Source organism: Talpa occidentalis, unplaced genomic scaffold (genome assembly GCF_014898055.3).
Source record: "Talpa occidentalis isolate TD23 unplaced genomic scaffold, MPIMG_talOcc4v2.1 talOcc4.5, whole genome shotgun sequence".
Lineage (NCBI taxonomy): Eukaryota > Metazoa > Chordata > Mammalia > Eulipotyphla > Talpidae > Talpa > Talpa occidentalis.
In genome coordinates this window covers 21,417,090-21,436,147 of record NW_023604861.1, presented here as the reverse complement: position 1 = coordinate 21,436,147, position 19,058 = coordinate 21,417,090, and the positions used below count along the sequence as shown (strand labels likewise).

Here is a 19,058-nt window from a genome sequence, read left to right as displayed (position 1 = left end):
AACACAAAGCTTTCTGTCCTGATTTCTAAATTGAAGGGTGCAATTTGGAAGATTTCCTTAGAGTTATAGCCATGATGGTGAGGAAGTCAGTTTTGAATTTTACATCATTCATGCTGGAGAATCAAATGCTTTTGATGCTATTACAGGGCAGGGAGAGGGGCACCCCAAATCCCCCAAACCTGCCTGCTCTAAATAAGTTCTGCCATCTGCTGCATCAACGCAAAACAAATAAGACTTTAGTGGGAAAGAACTTTAATACAATTAGTGAACAATACAGAAAAAACAAAGAATATAATTTCTAAATCAAACACCCAAAGTTACCCATCCCCTTATGGATAAAAGTCCATCCAAATGGGATTGGCCCAGAGTGAGTCCCCAAAGCCTGCCACAAGTCTAAAGCATCTTCCAGTGGGGACCCACTGAACAGGTTCAGAAACAACCAGACAAGTCTGGAGGGAAAAGAGCAAAATCAAAATCAAGACAAAAACCGCCATTGTCATCTCCCCATGGGTCCCTCACCCACATCTGTGTCAACCAGTTCACAACCAAAAGGCAAGCGCAGTTTCTTCGTGTGTCTCTCTGCTCCATGTGCCCCCTCCAAGTCCCCTTCTGGCTCCATCCTGCTTCCTTCCTTCTCAGTCTCCTCTGCAGCTTTTCTCTCTGCTCAGCTCCACCCTCCCTTGGGTGGGACAGGAAACCTAGAACCTCCCTCTTTCCTGGGGACCACCCTGTTACAATGCCTCTGATCTACTTCTGTACTTTTTGTGTATGTAGTCATATTTTCTACTGTAATTCCTATTAAAAATAATCTAACTAATTTCTACATTTGTAAAAATATTCAGCTAATATTTTATATATGAAGATTAAATATAGCTATGGAATTTGCAGTTTCATCAATTATTGATTTGGATATTATATAAAAGAAATATTAAATCTCATCCTATATAAATATAGGGGTTTTTAATAATATTTTTCATCCATACTAATATTGAGCCCATGTATTTAAATCCACTGTTCTGGTTCATGAGATGGGAGATTTATAAAAATTGAAGTGAATTCCAATGATGTGAAAAGTTAGGTCAGAATAAAAATGAAAAGGTAGGGCCCTTCCAAATTTTGGAATCAATAGTGCCTACTGTTGTGTCACACTTATATGGTCACTTAAAATTATTCACTCCATCCACTACTGTAGTCATTGTGCCCACAAGTTTTATTTACATGAACTCCTTGATTCTCACTTCAACCTTATCAGATTACATTTTACTATCCTAGTTTACAAAGGAAAGTGAGAAAGGTTAAGTAATTCGCCCAAGGGAGTAGGACAATAAAAGCCTCCTTGTTCTGATTCCTAAACAATGCTCCTAACCCTTAGGATGCATGACAAAGATTTTCCAAACTCATGAAAAACATCAAGAACTGGCAGCGCTATGCCAAATATTTTAATAGCTAATGTATAATATGTAAATATATTAATGCTTGAGTAACCTAATAGCAGATACTATCTCATGAAAGGGTGTCCAAGATTTAATAATTGATCATTCCATTTGACCTCTATTTGTTTATTCAAATTTTGGGTTGACTTCTGGTGTTTCTGTAATCTAGAAAGGTAGAGTGAAGTCTCTAATTAAATCCCCAAAATTGATTTCAGTTGGGCAGGTGGCTGGCCTCAAATCTTGACTCTCTTACAAATTAGTTAATTGACCTTGGAAAATTCACTTAACCTTCTAGAGCCCCAGAGGCTGTCCTGCAGGACTTTGTGAGATCTGAATGAAATAATCTAGGAAAAAATATACAGTACTCTGTGATGCAAAATTAGTACTCCTTAAATATTGGTTGAATGGAAGTATAAGTCCTTTTATTTTTAAAGACCAGGCTATTCAACCTTTCTAAAACAATAGTTCTTTTTATCTCTCTCAGTGTGACCCAAGCTCTCATACTTGAGTTGTATAGGCCAAATAATTCCATGTCAGATTTTCAATGTCCCATATCTTTCTGATCGCAAATGACTATGTTTACTATTATGTACTGATTAAAATTTTTTATTCTCATATTTATGTCCTAAAATTAAATTGCAGCTAAGTTACGTATCTCTGTGTATATATGTGTGTGTGTATGATATATTGATATATATAAATGATAGGTTATATATTTATATTTTTTTTCTACAGAAACCAGGACCTAGAAAATGTAATTGAAATAAATTCTAATGTGTCTAAACATAAGAATGGACGGTAAGGATTCATAAATTAATTTTTTCTTATGAATTCCATGTGTGCCTAATTTATATAACCTTATAATATTTCTGATATTTAAAAATAAGGTCTATGTACATGCAAAAAATAATGGACATGGAGTTTAATAGCTGATATAGGAAAAAATTAACAAAATCTGAATTCTTTCAGAATTTCTGTCTAAAGTTCTGCTGCTCTATTGCTTAATGTAAAAAGCATCATGGAAATTCAGAGCTCTGCTCTTGGGCTGTGAAGATTTATTTTTACTTACTGTTGCTTGGTAGGCATTCAGCAGTCCAGAAAGTACTCTGGGAATCTCTTCCTTGGATATCTAGTGCAAAAGAAAGCACAAATTCATCACAGCCACAAAACAAGACCTAATTCTGAAATTCTTCTTGCCAGAGTATAGTAGCTTTAAAAGTGGTACCTTCTCTTACAGGGAAGATAAGCGTGGATTGTGGTTGTAAAGGGTTTGAATTGGCAGCAATTTTTTTTAAGTCGTCCACGTTTAGCAATTTTCCTCCATGTGGGAGGACTTCAATAGCTTCCTATTTTACCTTTCTAAACTAACAAAAGGTTTTTTTTGGTTAAATTTTTTTAAGCAAATATATACATAGAGTAGAAGAACAGGAAAAGATCTAGGTCCTTTTTCTCCTCATAATATCTATAAAAGGCTATTGTATTAATAGGTAGATAATTTCTTTCTGTTCTCTTAATTCCTCTAATGACCTTCCTATTCTCTCTCTCTCTCTCTCTCTCTCTCTCTCTCTCTCTCTCTCTCTCTCTCTCTCTCCTCTCTCTCTCTCTCTCTCTCTCTTCTCTCCCCCTCTTTGGTAATTCCAAACAAGTTTTTGATAGAATGTGGGAGGTTAAATTTTTAATAGGCTCCATTGGTCTTGGGAAAAAATCCACTTTTTGGAAATAGAGCTTCAATACAATTAATAAAGCTCATTCAAATATTACTTGGAATGATCAAAGTGGAAAAAATTACAAGAAAATGAATAAATGTAATTAAGTAACTTCCCATTAATTGTGATTTGAGAGATGCTCCAGTTTCACTTGGGCTTTCTCAGTTGAACAAGGACTTTTTAATGGAAGGACAGATTTTTTTTATTTATCTTTTTAATTTTATTTTTATATTCTCCATACAATTGCAACTCCCTTATTTTGACCCCAATCCCTCCTTTCTCTGCCCCACACCCCCTATAGTGTGTCTCTGGTTCATAGTTGTTTGTTGATTTTGAGTTTTACTTTATTATAATCAGTCTTTTTCCTGGTCCCTTATTTAAGTTTTCTAGATTTCTGCTGTGAGTGAGACCACCCGGTATTTTTCTTTTTCTTTCTGGCTTATTTTGCTGAGCATGATCCCTTCCAGCGCCATCCATGTTGCTGCAAATTGCATGTGTTTATCTTTTTTGATTGCTGAGTAATATTCCATGGTGTATATGGACCACATCTTCTTGATCCAGTCATCTATTTTTGGGCAGTTGGGCTGTTTCCAAGGCTTAGCTATTGTAAATAGTGCTGCTGTAAACATAGGGGTGCAGGTGCTCTTTGGAATTGATGTTTCCGTGTCCTTTGGGTAAATACCTAGGAGTGGAATTGCTGGATCAAATGGGAGCTCTATCTTTAGTAGGTTGAGGAATCTCCACACAGCTCTCCATAGTGGTTGGACCAGTATGCACTCCCACCAGCAGTGCAGGAGTGTTCCTTTTTCTCCACATCCTCGCCAACATTTGTTGTTGCTAGTTTTTTTTAATATGTGCCATTCTCACTGGTGTGAGATGGTATCTCATGGTAGTTTTGATTTGCATTTCCCTGATTGCAAGTGATGTTGAACATTTTTTCATATTCCTGTTGGCCATTTGTATTTCCTCTTCAGAGAAGTTTCTTTTTAGCTCTTCTGCCCATTTTTTGACTGGATTATTTTCTTTGTTTTTGTTGAGTCTCATCAGCTCTTTGTAGATTTTTGTGATCAGTCCTTTATCATTAGTGTTGGGTGCAAAAATTTTCTCACAGTTGGTGGGGTTTCTCTTTGTTTTGGTTATTGTCTCTTTTGCTGGGCAGAAGCTCTTTAATTTGATGTAGTCCCAGCTGTTTATCTTTGCCTTCACTATCACTGCTTTGGGTGATGTGTCTATAAAGATGTCTTTGAGGTGCATGTCATGTAGTGTTTCGCCTATATTTCTTTCTATGTATTTTATGGTTTCAGGTCTTATGTCTAGTTCTTTAATCCATTTTGAGTTGGTTTTTGTGCATAGTGTGAGGTAGTAGTCAAGTTTCATTCTTTTGCATGTAGCGACCCAGTTTGGAAGGACAGAGTTTTTAATGGAAGGAATTTAATGGAAATTCAAGAGCAGAAATGGTAATGTGGTGAGGCTTTATCCAAACCTAAAGGTTATCTCCTTATAGGTCCTATTTTTAAATTACATTGGGCACTAGGGCTTCAACATATGAATGGGGGGGAGCATAGTTCAATACATACCAGACTATTTGTAAATTCTTGTCCTCTTCTATTTGCAAATTTTGCAAATTGGCAATATTTGATTTTACATTGCTGAGGACAATGCAAACACTTCAAATTCTCCAGCAATGCTTGTCTTTAAAATTATTTATTAGTGAAGTTGTGTTTCATATATGTATTATTTTTATTTTTTATTATAAGATTTGAATATTCCCAAACACTTCCTCACTAGGTTTATTTTTCCTGGAATGCAATATTTAGTAATCAAATAAAAATTTCAGTAATAATATTAATTGCCACTCTCTTATCCCTTAGTATTATTATAATTTGGTTGCATGTTTTGTAAACTATGTGCCCTAAAACTAGAAGGTGATTTTTGTTTTGCTAGAAATAATATGTGAACAAATGTTTTCCTCTTCTTTAAGGGCTGTCTGGGAAAAAAAAAATGTGTTGTGGTTTTTGGAGTCAGTGGGTTTGGAGAGTGGGGTCCTTGGGTTTACTCTGGGAAATTTTCACCAGAGCTCCCGTTTCAGTGACACGCGGAGAGTTTCCCAGGCGAGTTTCTCCACCAGACAGAGATGATAGTTATAGTTAAAGAGCAGGTTTATTAGGAAGAGGGACAGAGGAATAAAGAAAACTTGCATGGACACAAGCAGGCAGGAAGAGCTGCCCCGAAAGAGACAGATTTGCTAAGAGAGGACTGCATGGCTGCAGGCGGCCAGCCAGGAGGGCTGCTGTCCTGCAAAGGAGAGTTGGTGAAAAGAGGCACCTGCATAGGCACAGGTGGGCTATGGAAGTGCTGCCCTGAACCTGTACAGAGAATGCACTGATATAGGCTTCTTCTGCTTGGGAGGAGCCACTCCTTGCAGCTCAGTTGGTTGCTAATTTTGGATAACTATGTAGAATTTGAAAGGAACCTGAGATTCCACAATGGGCTCAATCTCTGTATCTTTACCTTTGGATGTGCCCTCAGATACCTGCTTGGATGTTGTGCTTTGTAATCTAGGCATCAGCATCTAAGGATAGTAGTCTGCGCCTGAGGATACCAGTTTCTGCAACTGTGTCCTCTGTGCCTAAGGATCTTAGTTTCCATAGCTGTGTCAATGGCTATGCTAATCTCTTCTACCCCACCTCCTTGTGTGAGCCAGGTTTCTCATATTGTGGTGCACCTTCTTTTCAGTTTTTTTTTTTTTTCTATTCTTGTCCTCCATCAAAAGGAACAGCCCATTTGAGAATGATAAAGCTGGATTAATCTGAACTCTCCTCCTGGTGTTCATATCTCTCCTGTATGAGAGTTTGCTAACATGGGGGAAGAAAAGAGCTAAAGCTTTCAATATTTCTCCATTAAAACTTTCCTCTTGGACCAAAGAGCACCTGCACTCCTATGTTTATAGCAGCACTGTTTACAATAGCTAAGCTTTGGAAACAACCCAAATGCCCAAAAATAGATGACTGGATCAAGAAGATGTGGTACATATATACCATGGAATATTACTCAGCATTCAAAAAAGATAAACACATGCAATTTGCAGCAACATGGATGGCACTGGAAGGGATCATGCTGAGCGAAATAAGCCAAAAAGAAAAAGAAAAATACCGGATGGTCTCACTCATAGCAGGAATCTAGAAAACTTAAATAAGGGACCAGGAAAATGAATATAAGAAATTGAAAATCAAAATCAACAAAAAACTATGAACCAGAGACACTTTTTGGGGGGTGGGGGGCGGGAGGGGAAGGATTGGGGTCAGAATGGGGCGTTTGCAATTGTATGGGGGAATATAAAAATAAAATTTAATATTTAAAAAAAAAAAAAATAAAAAAAAATAAAACTTTCCTCTTGGGGCCTCCCTGGTGGCACAGGGGTTAAGCACCGCACTATGAAGCAATCCGCAGCCTCTGTAGCACTAGTTCAATCCTTGGCTGGCCAGGCAGTACTAGTTCAATCCCTGGCCAGCCAGGGAGCAACCTACATGGCGAGGCAGACCCCTCCTGTCTTGCCCACTACTCCCCTCAGCAGTGTAGTTCAGTCAGTGTGCCTATTCTGTTCCCTACTTTGTCTCTGGTGAATCCTCTCACCCCCCACATCTCTGGCCTGTACCCCAGCTCTTATATGCATAAAAAAATAAATCTTTTTTTAAAAAAAATTTTCCTCTTTTACAGGAAAAAAAGTAAATATGCCTACACTATGTTAAGTATAGTGACATTTTTAGTTTAGCACAAATCTGGTTGAGAATTCTGCTTCAAAGTATTGCTTTCCATTAATAAGAAAATGGAAACTAGAATTTCTGAAAGCAACTCCTAAAAAATTGATAAACCCTAAGTTGATAAATGCTCAGGTATATTGTACATAAGAAGCTTTTTTAAATGGCACTACTGGTGGGAAAATATTACTGAAACCAATTACAGGTGGTTCAGTCCTTGCGAAAAAGTATTCTATCCTTGTCTTTGATAATGATACATACACCAGTAGATCATTCTTAAAGTAAGTTAGTCCCCATGGAGGGAGTAAAATAGTACATATATCCTATTAATGTTTCTGTGCAGAAACCTGGCAAATATAAAGAGGTTCACCCTATGTAAAGAAAAAAAAAGTTACTAGAATGGAATTTTATGATGCAAAAAGCTTCTGCGAGGCCTTGCTTTTGAATACCAAATATTTGTGTTTGCTTTCTCAGGCAAGAAGGCCATGTCAAAGGACCCAATGATGCTGTCAACAACCAGCCTACTAGAACAACTGCATATTCTTATGAGACCAAAAAGAATCTCAGGTAATATGGTCAATTATAAAGCAAATGACAGTGCTATTCTCCTTCTGTTGTCAGAAGACCTCCTATATACACCTTATGCTTCCTTTGAAATGCAGAAGTTCCTGATTTTATCAATATAAAGAATTCTACACAAAAGTGCTGAGTTAGAAAGTTATGGTTTGGAAATATGAAATGGGACATCAGTGAAACAGACATGAAAACACACGATACAAATAATCAAAGTAATCTTTAAGCTCTGTGACAGATTTACTGAGTGACCAATTTTCGTAATAGTATTCTGGAGGCAGGCCAAGGCAGTGGCTGTTAAAAACAAAGTGGGAGGCTTGAAGAAATTTTGGATTGACACCACTTTAATATTTGTATTTCAAAGGTTATGTTCATAAGAAATAGAAGAGCATTATTTTTTGCATTGGATTGGATAATAGCCTGGTTATTTTCATCATGCTTGTAAATAAACTTTAAATGTGAAGAAAAATGATTTATATTGCAGCTCCAATACTGAAACCAGGAATGCAGGACCAAAGGATACTGTAGTGTACACAAGGACTTATGTGGAGAATAGGTACTGGAAATTTATTTAAATTATTTTGCTATATTTTATAATTTGAAATGGTTTCTATTTAAGAAGAGATGCTGTTGTTGTGAAGTATGCATGCTTTTTTCAAATAGAAGACTACATAAGAATATGATGAGTTCTAGGTATATGTAATTCTTTGCAATATGAAGTAGTTTTGAAATAGTGAAAAAAGTCAGGGGTGGATTAAATATCTTAATATAACACAGGAAATTCAGTATGTGTTAGGCAGTGAGCAACCTTAAAAAAAGAAAGATTTCTTAAACCCACACATAACTAACCTCATAAAATGCAGTTCTGTTTTTTTTTTTTTCTGCTTAATATGATGTTCCTAAAATCTCCAATGACAATGCAGAGACAATAGAACAGATTTGAGACTGAATCTTCATCATTTTCTGTGCCTGGCAAAGCTACCGAACCTCTTCAGGTCTCAGTTTCTTCATCAATACAATGGAGTAATCATCTGTGTATCATGCAAAAATATGTGCACTCTTATTTAGTGCTGTGGGTTATGTGTTTTATAAAGTAGATTCTATTTCTGATAGCAGTCTGCTTATGGGCAGTTTGGAGGTAGAGAGATTTTCATTAAAAAATATAAAGTGAGGGCTGTGGATTAGTTCTCGCTGCATGAAATAACAGGAGCATGTTGCTTCCAGTCCTAATGCACTCACAGGTAACATAAGCGCATGGGAAGCAATCATGAGCAGCCAGCTGGCTAGTGCATCACAGATTTCATTTGTCTCCAGGACATAGTGATGATTACAAGCTGGGGCAATGTAAGAAAAGGAAAACGAGAGAACTTTAAAAAATTACATTTCTTGGAGTTTTCATTCTAAACATTTTTGAATGTTTTTGGGAAAATAAAAACTTAGACAAAGACAAAGCTTTCTCTAACAGTTCAGGAGTCTCTGTTTCTCTTTGTGTATCTGTGTATGTGATTCTGCTGGCTTGCACTGTGTGTGTTTCCTTTGTTTATGCAAGACTACGTAGAAATTTCTTTTTTTAATGAAAAATCGCCTATCTCAGAGTTCTTTTTTTAAAAAAAAAAAAAGATTTATTTATTCATTTATACAAGCACTGGGTACAGTCAGAAGCGTGGGAGGGTGAGAGAATTCACCAGAACCAAAGCGGGGAACAGACAGGCAGACTGATGAAATATGCTGCTGAAGGGTGCAGCGGGCATGGCAGGAGAGGTCTGTCGCACCATGTGGGACCCTCCCCGGTGGCTGGGGATGGAACCGGTGCTGCAGAGACTGCAGGCAGCTTTGCAGCCCAGCACTCAACCGCTGCGCCACCTGGGGTGGCCCTATGTAGAAATTTCTTTTAGTAGATAAGTGAGGGAGGTGCAAGGGTAAATTTCATGAAAAATGATTGTTTTTCTCCTGCTCACATTGTTCCTTTGTCCCTTACTCCATTCTCTGTCTACATGCATAGATATGTCGATTTATGTCAACTTGGCTTATGTACCAATACTCCTCCAATTTTTGTTAAAAGAGGTGTTAATACATTGTCCTGGCTTATAACACCAAAGCAGTAATAATAACAAGGCTGCATAAATGGGGATTTGTGCTCCCTCAACTGCATTTGAATAGATACACCAATAGTAGGGACATAGCCAAATCTCACATATCCATATGTGTTTGCTTCTAGTAAATCACCAAAGGTTGGCTTTCAGGAGAATGTTTCTGGAAAATACATACAGACTGTTTATTCAACCTCAGATAGGTGAGTATGTTTATAGTTCAGTACATAAAAGTATATACACATATACATAAATAATATTTATGTCTGTGTATATATTCTCATGTATCTGTGTTTATACTCACATACACACACATATACGTGTATTTTCGAATAGCTCTCTCTGTGTTTCCCTCTTCATATCGCTGTATGTTCTTGTTGTCTGTTGTGCTTGGGGATGGCACTCTTGCAGGTAACTGTTACGTATGTGTATGAATGGAACAGAGTCTAACAATCTCTGCATCTGGGAACTTGTTTCTTCATGTCCTGGTTGTTGTTGCTCTTTGATTTTTGATGCACGTTATTCCAATAGACTTTTCTGTGCTTCACAGCTGCTCCCAGTCCAGCCACTCTGCTCTTGTAGACTCCCAGGAGTCCCCAGTACAACCACATAAGTAGTGTCGAGGCACAACTAGCCTGTGTGTCTGCGGTTTTCCTACGCCAGTTCACCTTACAAACAGCTGCAGGGACACACTGCTGTAACCCACCCTAGCTCCCAGGAGGGGCATTAGAATGAGAATCAATTTAGTGCAACTGATCCCATTGCTGTTGTTGATCCTCTTTTAGCACTTAATGTTCAGTGGGACACAGAGGTAACACACATGAAAGTATGACCTGAAGTTTTCCAGTGGAGAAAATGAAAACAAATAATTACCGTTTTAATCCACCTACTGAAACCAGCTATCATGCAAATATCTGCTACTGTGATGATGGTGTTTCTCAATAGCAGAAGTTGGAAATTGTACCTATTAAGAGTTTGGATGTATGACTTATTTTTATGTACAGTCTCAGCTTGTAATGCAGTGCTCAGCATCTAATGGGTACTCAGTAAGTGCTTTCTGAAAAAATGAACTTATGTCCATTTGCTAAGGGCAGCGTGGAGGAACCAGCATCAAAATTACAGGCCTTGTCTGTCATTTTTATAAGCTCTTGTATTACTACTCCTCTTCTGAATATCTTGCTTTTAAGTCATGCCTTTTTGAGGAGTAAAGTCATCTACACAGCATTAAAGCTGCAAATACCATTTTTAGGTAACAAAAAGCTAGATCACACTTTGAAAAGATCTTTGACTAATAGTATGACATAATTAAGTACAACTATAGCATCAGAATTTTTCCCAGGTTTGTATTTTCTTTGTTAACTTGCAGAAGGAAAAGTTTCTTTATAAGCGCATTGAGCATTATTCTTAATATGAAGAAGACCTCTGTTCCTAAAGTTGTCCTTGAATTTATTCTTAGTCATCACAGTAAAAGCTAATTCTTCATAAGACCAGTCAGTCAAGCAACTGCTTCTGTTGATTATTATGTGCAATAAGCTATGTTCCAAACATTATTGCCTGAGCACATCAATCTCATTGACAGTGGCTTCCCACTTCACAGGGTAAACACCAAATTCCTCAGCACATTCTTTTGTGGCCCTCAGAACCCACTCCTGCTGAGTACTGAGGAGTGCTCGGTCACTCCAAACACCCTCATGGTACAGTGCCGGGGTCTGTTCCCTGTGCTTGAGATCCTTCCATCCTGCCCCTCCCCACCTCATGGCTCACCTCACTGAGCTCCTTGTTGCTGTTGAGTTACTCCCTACTCTGCCTTCTCTTAACCCTTTCTACATATCCATCATATTCTTGGATCATTGAATCACACATCTGGCTCCCCAAGTGGACAGCGGGCCCATCATCAGAGTCATCTGTTTCACTCCTGGTGCCCCCCATTCAGTGCCTCTGGAGGGAAAGACTCACAGATGGGAAAGAATGATAGAGAATGACTGTTTTCAACTCTTGAAGCCCTTACATTCTACATGGGGAATTTAAGTGGACATGTGCATACATATGTGTATGTAAATAATCCATAGAAAATATTTCTCAGGAATAGGTAAGCCAGTAACTATTATAGAGTTCATCGGAAGACTTGGAAAATATGTATTTATATACCCAGAGTAACTGAGAGGTCACTAAAATGATGGAAAGTGTACAACCTGGCAAGGTTTATCTCTTAGTCCACTCCTCTTCCACCTTCCTTTCCCCTCCATATTCCCTCCTCGCTGCTGCTTGTCCTGGGTCCGGGGATAGCATCATGGCTCCTAGTGCGATTCTTTCGTTTCAACATAGCAAACCCAGTAGACCTCAGGCTCTACTTCACATGCAGACCCAGAGGTAGCTCATGGACTCTGGAACCACACTGCCTTCATGCAGCCCCTCCTATGCCACTCACCAGTTGCATAATCAGAGCAAATTACTTGCCCTTCTGTGTCATCTCCTATTTTGTGAAAGCAAAAACAAAAACGGGTCTGTAAAACCTTTTTATCAGAGATGTGGTGTAGAATAAATTAGTTGATATAAGGTAAAGTGCATGGGGAAAATACACTGTATTTTAAGCAAATTCAAACTTTCTGAGTATTTGCTATTTTTATATCATCACTCCATTATGTATCCTACTTGAAATTGCAGGCCTGCCTGCTAGTACCCCAAGACTAGTAAACATGTGCGTTTTCCATGCTTTTTTAAGATAGTCCTAAGACCTCCCAAAGGGAAGAATCATACATTTATTAGCTTTCTTTAAGATGCATGTGTGTGTACACACACACACACACACATCTATCTATCTATCTATCTATCCATCCATCCATCCATCCAGCTATCAATCATCTTTGGTTTGTACCAATTTATTTTATGGTTTTCTGCTACTAAAGCATATTTCTGTTAATGGCTATGCAATAATGTTTGTTTATTTTTTTAATTAACATTGGTTTATAACACTGTATATGATTCAGAGGTATTTTACTGATCACATTTATAGTTTATAAATTATTGGACAGAATTTTTCTAAAATAAATAACCAAAATTTTTCTCCCATCAAATTTGTGGTAGGACTATGTCTTATTAGAAAAAATAAAGTTTGCCATGAAAGGCAGCCCTGTATTCTGTGTCTTTCTGTGACAATGACAGAAGTGTTACAAGGGACCATTTTCTGGTCTCTAAACCTAAAGTCTTCATTTGTAAATTTTCCAACACACTCTGGGATGAATTTCTATTTTTGTCTTATTCAATGTTTTGAGAGTTAAAATTTTATATTAATCTGCAGCATAATTTGTCCATGATTTATGTAAATTAATAATTCAAAACGCTCTTCTAGCTTCAAGGAATACTTGTGACCTAGTTGAATTAGGAAATTGTGAACATCTTCCCCCTGCCCAGATGAACTCCTACTAATGAATTAGTAATTTGAGACTTTCCTTCATGTTAATTCTCTGATATCATTTTGAAGTGACTAGGAGAATCCATTCTATCACTAGAATTAATAGACTCTGAACTTTCCTTGATTTTTATGCAATTTCCTGAAGTATCAACAGAATTAGCATATCATTCCCACATGACTTGATGAGGAATACATCTATCTTTTATGTGATGACAAATTTATTTTTAATTGCATACATTTCTATAGGTCTGTCATTGAAAGAGATATGTGCACTTACTGCCGAAAACCCTTGGGCACAGAAACAAAAATGATTTTAGATGAATTACAAATTTGCTGCCATTCCACTTGCTTCAAGGTAAGAATATGTTTATGGCCTTTAACTAAATATAAAATTGCATGATTACTAGAATAAAATAATTTTTAATGAAATACGTGAAATGAAGTTAAATCTTTCAGAAATACTCTCATGCACATTAATAATGCACTACTTAAATATTTCTTAGAGTTCTGCAGTCTAAGCCTTGAAGGTTTATAATTATTATCTTGGCTTTAGGCTTAAAGATGATTACTGACACATTTATGACTCTTACCCTAGAGAGTTCATCTGTAAAAAGATAAACACTTGTTCTTTTTATAAAAGCTTTTGTAATATTTTAATAAATCATGCATTATATAAAATATATAATGAAATCCAAAAAGGAAAAGAAATTGTTAAGAAGAAAACTGGCAGCTCCCTATATAATGAAACTGGAACTGATGGATTAAACAATAGCTGACAGTCTGCTTTTGAAAGCATGATTACTTGTAAGAAATTGTGGCTTATAAAATAATAACAAAGTTTATACAATGGAATGCTTTACAGTTTGTGTCTTCATATGTCATTTCTCTTACTTCTAACAATAGGTAACAAACAGTATAGATTTTTGTGGAACTCTATGAACACTGTCCTGGGAATCTAAAGATCCGAGTTCAAATTCTAACTGTGCCACTGACTGTGTGACTTTGAGAATTACCTAAATTAGCTTGACCTGTTTTCTCATCTGTATGGTGAGGTGATTGACTAGACCAATGTTCTTAACTGTGGCTGCACATTATAATCATCCAGGGAGATTATGAGAAAAGTATAGTTCTTGGGACCAGCTCCAAATAAATCAAGCATTTCAGAGATAATTCCTAGCATTGATATTTTTAAAAGTTCCTTACATAGATCTTTATATAGATCTATGTAAGATCCATCAGTTTGAGAATCATTTATCTAAATCTATGGGACTTTTCTAGTGCTAACATTCTGTGGTTGATGCAAATTAACTAATTTAGTCAAGTAGTTAATACATTGACAACTAATTGCTTCTCCTTCAATTAACTTCAGGTAGTAACATACAGAAATCAGAAGTATGATGTGCCTTTTGAGTCAGAAAACACAATTTTAGGACATAATATATAGAATCTATATAAAAGATGTAGTCTATATAAAAGATATACTCTATATAAATGACATGAAGATTGCATAGTTTTGAGAAAATAAAATTTTCTTTTAGCTTTCAAAATAAGCTCAATTAAACAAGTTTGTCTATATTTCTTTATTTAAAAATTTTATGCAGAAAACGTGAAAATCAGGAAAGTCTTCTGATTATTACTTATGACAAATAAGAATAATTACCATTTGTTATATTTGGGTGACTTATTTCCATATTCAATTTAATTATAAAGCACTACTAACTGAGAATAAGAATGTTCCCACACTTCTAGGAAAAGGTAGATTGTCCATAACCATGATAATAGAGAATCACCAAGGTTGTTTTAAATATGTCCAACTGATCAATGATAATTTACATCAGTGAACTTCCCTCCTAAAAATCAACTAATCAGTGATAACCTCATGTTGAAAGTCAGCCAACCAGCAGTGGACTTGTTCCAAAGATCATAGGTTTAAGGCAGATGTCAACCCTTTTTTGCCTCTATACTCACAACTCAAACCCTTAAACTCTTAAGTAACATCAGAAATTTATTTTTTTTCACTGAAGCTAGAACTGAAGCATAGCTCTCCTAAGCTAGTGAACATTAAACATGCTTTGTGCTTTTGTTTAAGGTGTTGATTGGCGATCTTGTCCTTGGCATAAACTATTTAAAAATCATCTACCTACTCCATTGTGAATTTAGTAGAAGCTTCAATAATAGATATGCTTGAAATGTATATGTTGGTGGTAGAAATATGCTTTGACAATTGATTATAAGAATTAAGCACATTAATCTATTATCTATAACAAGTACTAATAAGTGCTCACTTACTTTCCCTGGGGTTCTGAGACTTCATCTGAATATTGCTATGGAAGATGGTACCAAATGAATTGAAAGGGTTTTGCCATCCTGTCACTCTAAGGATCTAGACTTCACATCTAGTGTAAACTTTATATATGTGTATGTGTATTTCTTCCCTTTAGTGTGAAATATGTAAGCAACCTTTGGAAAACCTACAAGCAGGTGACAGCATATGGATTTATAGACAGACAATACACTGTGAACCTTGCTACTCCAAAGTTCTAGGTAAGTGTTAAATTCCATAAGGAACTATCACTTTCATTTACATTAAGTATTTAATGTTGAAAATGAAGGTTTCCAATAAAGTAAAAATATTGTATTTAGTTAAGAATTCAGGTGCAGATAATTCTTGCTATGGTATTATTTTATGGTATAAAATCAGTCAACATTTATATTGTTTTATAGTAACAACCAGACATAGATAGATACAACTAAACAAAGAAGTCATTTATTTTAAAACCTTCCCTGCTCAAATAATTGTTTAAAGTTCATTTCTGTGAATGTACTGGAATATATTTTTTAAAACCTAATTTGGTTATTGAGCTAAATGTCTTTTGATGTTAGTTTTTTAAATGGAAAACTTAGAGTTAATTCTAGATAACTCTCTAGTAAGTCAGTTTTTTTTCAATTTAAGATTTTTTATAAGCATAAATGATATGAGAAGAAAAGAGAAGCTGCATTTTTAATTTAAATTATCCATACACTTAGCACTGAATACTTTGAAAGTTAATTTAATAGATGTGCATAGTAAGTTGGCCAGATAAAATCCAGCGAACCATGATTGTTTTTAAAAGTCAGTATCAACATTTTACTTTTAAATTCAATAATAAGTAGATAGATGCTAATGGGAAGCTGGTCATCATAATTAACTGAAGTACAAGTTTTGTGATATCTTGGAGTGGTGAATTAAAAGAGGAACGTATGATTCTCACAGGTTCCAAAATATGAAATTTAATGACAAATGTGTGATATTAATAAGTAACAGGGAAGCTACATCTGGAAAATGCTCTGAAAATTATTCAGAAACCCACGTTCCATCAGGCTGCAGAATCCATTACAAGAACAAACCTAATTATATTCATACTTTGCCTTCTATTTTCTCCTTTTCCCAGACAGTTCTTATATTCTGTTTTCTTTCCTAATTTAGCAGCTTTTTCATGATTCAATATTATATCAAGGGCTTCAATGTACATGCCTCTAAAACTTTCAGTTTCCCTGAAGTCCATGGCATGGCTTAGAAGATGTGGTTCACAGAAGACTGAGAAGTCTTTGTGTCTTCCTGTCTGTGGGAATTCCATAGTCATTGCATGATCTATCGTAGATGTGAGCTGTCAAGGCTTGACTCTCAGACACCCCATAAATATGTGTAACAGGCACTAGAACCTTCTAGTTGTGGAATCACCAAAAGTCACAGTGATGAATACAATAGAAAGAAAAAGTGGAATGGTTAATTCACCCCCTTTAGGAATGAGTATTTTTCAAATTGCAGTGATAGGCTTATTTTTGTACTGAATTTGTATTTATCTCTAACTCCTGTTTTCTTTAAATTTTTCAGCAAAGTGGATTCAATAATTCTGCCACATGGAAATCAAGATGAAAGCATTCACTAAGGAATTAAAAATTATTTTAAGAAAGTGTAATCTAGAAAAGCTTTTACACTGAAGATTGACTCATACAATTAAGAATTCTGCCATTACATAAATAATCTAATTGCCTTCAAAAGGTCATATACATAAAGGAATTATCTAGTATTCAAGTAGATTTAGTGATCAAAAATCCAAATGTTTCTAGGTACCAAGTGTCAAAGGGTGATACTTCTGCTGGCAGTGAGCACTGTCAACTCTAACCAGGTCCAGCCCTTCTCCACCTTAGTTATGCATCACGGTTTCCATGACAGAAAAGTTTCTCATTTTCTCACCTGTATTTCCCTAAGAATTTGGATTTACAGATATTAATGACTCCTGAAAAACTGTCAAGGAGACAAGATATGTTTCCTTTATGTACAAAAGAAATGATACTAGAATTTTTCTTGTAAAGTTTGCCAGAAAGATCTTAATATACAAAGTTGAATGGGTCTCAGAAAATCACTTAAACTTTCCATATCTCTGTGTCATTACCTGCAACATGAAGGACATTGAACAAAATTATTTCTAAAGTCCCATTGGTTTCCAAATTCTCTGATTCTAAAACAAGTTTTTGTTTGCCCTTTTGAAAGATCCCTGAACGTGTATTTGTTGAGCCTATTGAAGTAAAGAGGACGTTGAAACACTTTAGAATCATCCTTCAGTTTATCACAGATAAATGTTTATAGAATTTGTTTTGAAAACATAAAAACATGGATTTATGGGTAGTGGGTAAAATCTGACATGCATAGTTTGTATATAATTTGTTAAATTACTCTTTGCATGCATTTCAAAATGTGGGTATACAAATCATCTATGAGAAATAATGGTTATGGACTACAGTCATATTCTTTAGCATGTTACATCTATCCATATTACATAGCACTTTAGGTTTACAGAACTCTGATAAAAAATAAAGTGAAATATCATGCACACAAAATCTTTTTTTGGAATGTCTATGAATATCATTCACTAACATTGATTTAGTCAATTATACTGATCACAATTTATTATATTCTATATCATGCTGGTTAACTTAATTTTTTAACTGTTCAAGCTGTAGCTTTTATTTTTAAACCATTCTTAAAGAATTGAAAATTTCATAGTCATGTGTGAAGAGCTAGTATTATGAAAATCGAGAAATTAAACTTACAAACTTTAATATGCACACAGCTACTGCATCTTGAGGGGAGGCATGTGGAACATTGAGAGGGGATAGAATTCCAGGATTGTCTAAGGTATTTGTGAAAAGCTGACAAAAACTAGGGAGATTATAAGATAATCATGTGTTTTCTAAATGTTGATAAATTTAAAGAATTTTTCTCAGTATAGCAATTTTAAGCATTTGTCCCTTTTAGAGACTGGCCCACAAAGTGTTAAACACAAAATACTTGTCAAAATACAGCAGTGCATAATTGTTGTCCTAAGGAGAGGAAGCCAAAAAAAACAATTAATAATAATTTGTTATTCATTAATTCATGCTTGATGAGAAGCAGTGGTAATTGAGCCATATGTTTTATTGTTCTTTTATTACATGCTATCAGAGTGGATCAAAAGAAATAATTTTCTTAGAGTTGGAATTCAAGGCAGAAAAGGATGGATAGAAAAGTAACCCTTTTATATGAAGTATATTAACATCTCAATGCCTTTGTAGTAATTAAAAAATCATTTGAATGTCATTTTCTAAGTATCCTACTTTTTAATGCTTCATTAAAAAAACTAAAAGGGACTTATTTCTCACTTTTTTGTAACTATTTTATGGACCCTTTCTTCTACAATAATGTATTAAATTAAACCAAAAGCTGTTGTAAAATTGAATAAATATGGAGTGGAAGGAGAAAGGCCTCTGATTTACCAAGTCTCTTCATTATGTCTGAGTTTATTCATACCATAGAAATAACAGATTCCTAAAACAATTTGGAAGGCCTCATTTTTTTGCAACCAATTAATTTTGTTTTGATTGACATAGTTTTCCTGACTAAATCTCAAAATACTAGGTCCTGAATTCTATTGCTAATTATGAGGTATCTATAAAAGAGAATCAACTGCACAAAATTAGAATATCTTCTTAAAAGGAAAAATAATAGAAATATAATCTCTAAAATAGAATTTGTTAAAATATTATTCTTTTTTATAATAAGGCCA

At 35.5% G+C, this 19,058-nt stretch overlaps 1 protein-coding gene across 4 annotated transcripts in view; it reads left to right on the top strand.

The window, feature by feature from the left end:
• The window catches only part of SCEL (sciellin), a 252,536-nt gene extending 233,708 nt beyond the window's left edge, over positions 1–18,828 (top strand). For all 4 annotated transcript variants that reach the window (XM_054701462.1, XM_054701464.1, XM_054701463.1 and 1 more), the window contains 7 exons: positions 2,169–2,231; positions 7,372–7,464; positions 7,955–8,026; positions 9,689–9,763; positions 13,219–13,327; positions 15,414–15,516; positions 16,847–18,828. In XM_054701462.1, the coding sequence (XP_054557437.1) occupies positions 2,169–2,231; positions 7,372–7,464; positions 7,955–8,026; positions 9,689–9,763; positions 13,219–13,327; positions 15,414–15,516; positions 16,847–16,863 (532 nt within the window). In that variant the 3' untranslated portion in view covers positions 16,864–18,828. The remainder of the gene's footprint in view (positions 1–2,168; positions 2,232–7,371; positions 7,465–7,954; positions 8,027–9,688; positions 9,764–13,218; positions 13,328–15,413; positions 15,517–16,846) is intronic.
• The last annotated feature ends 230 nt before the right edge of the window (positions 18,829–19,058 follow it).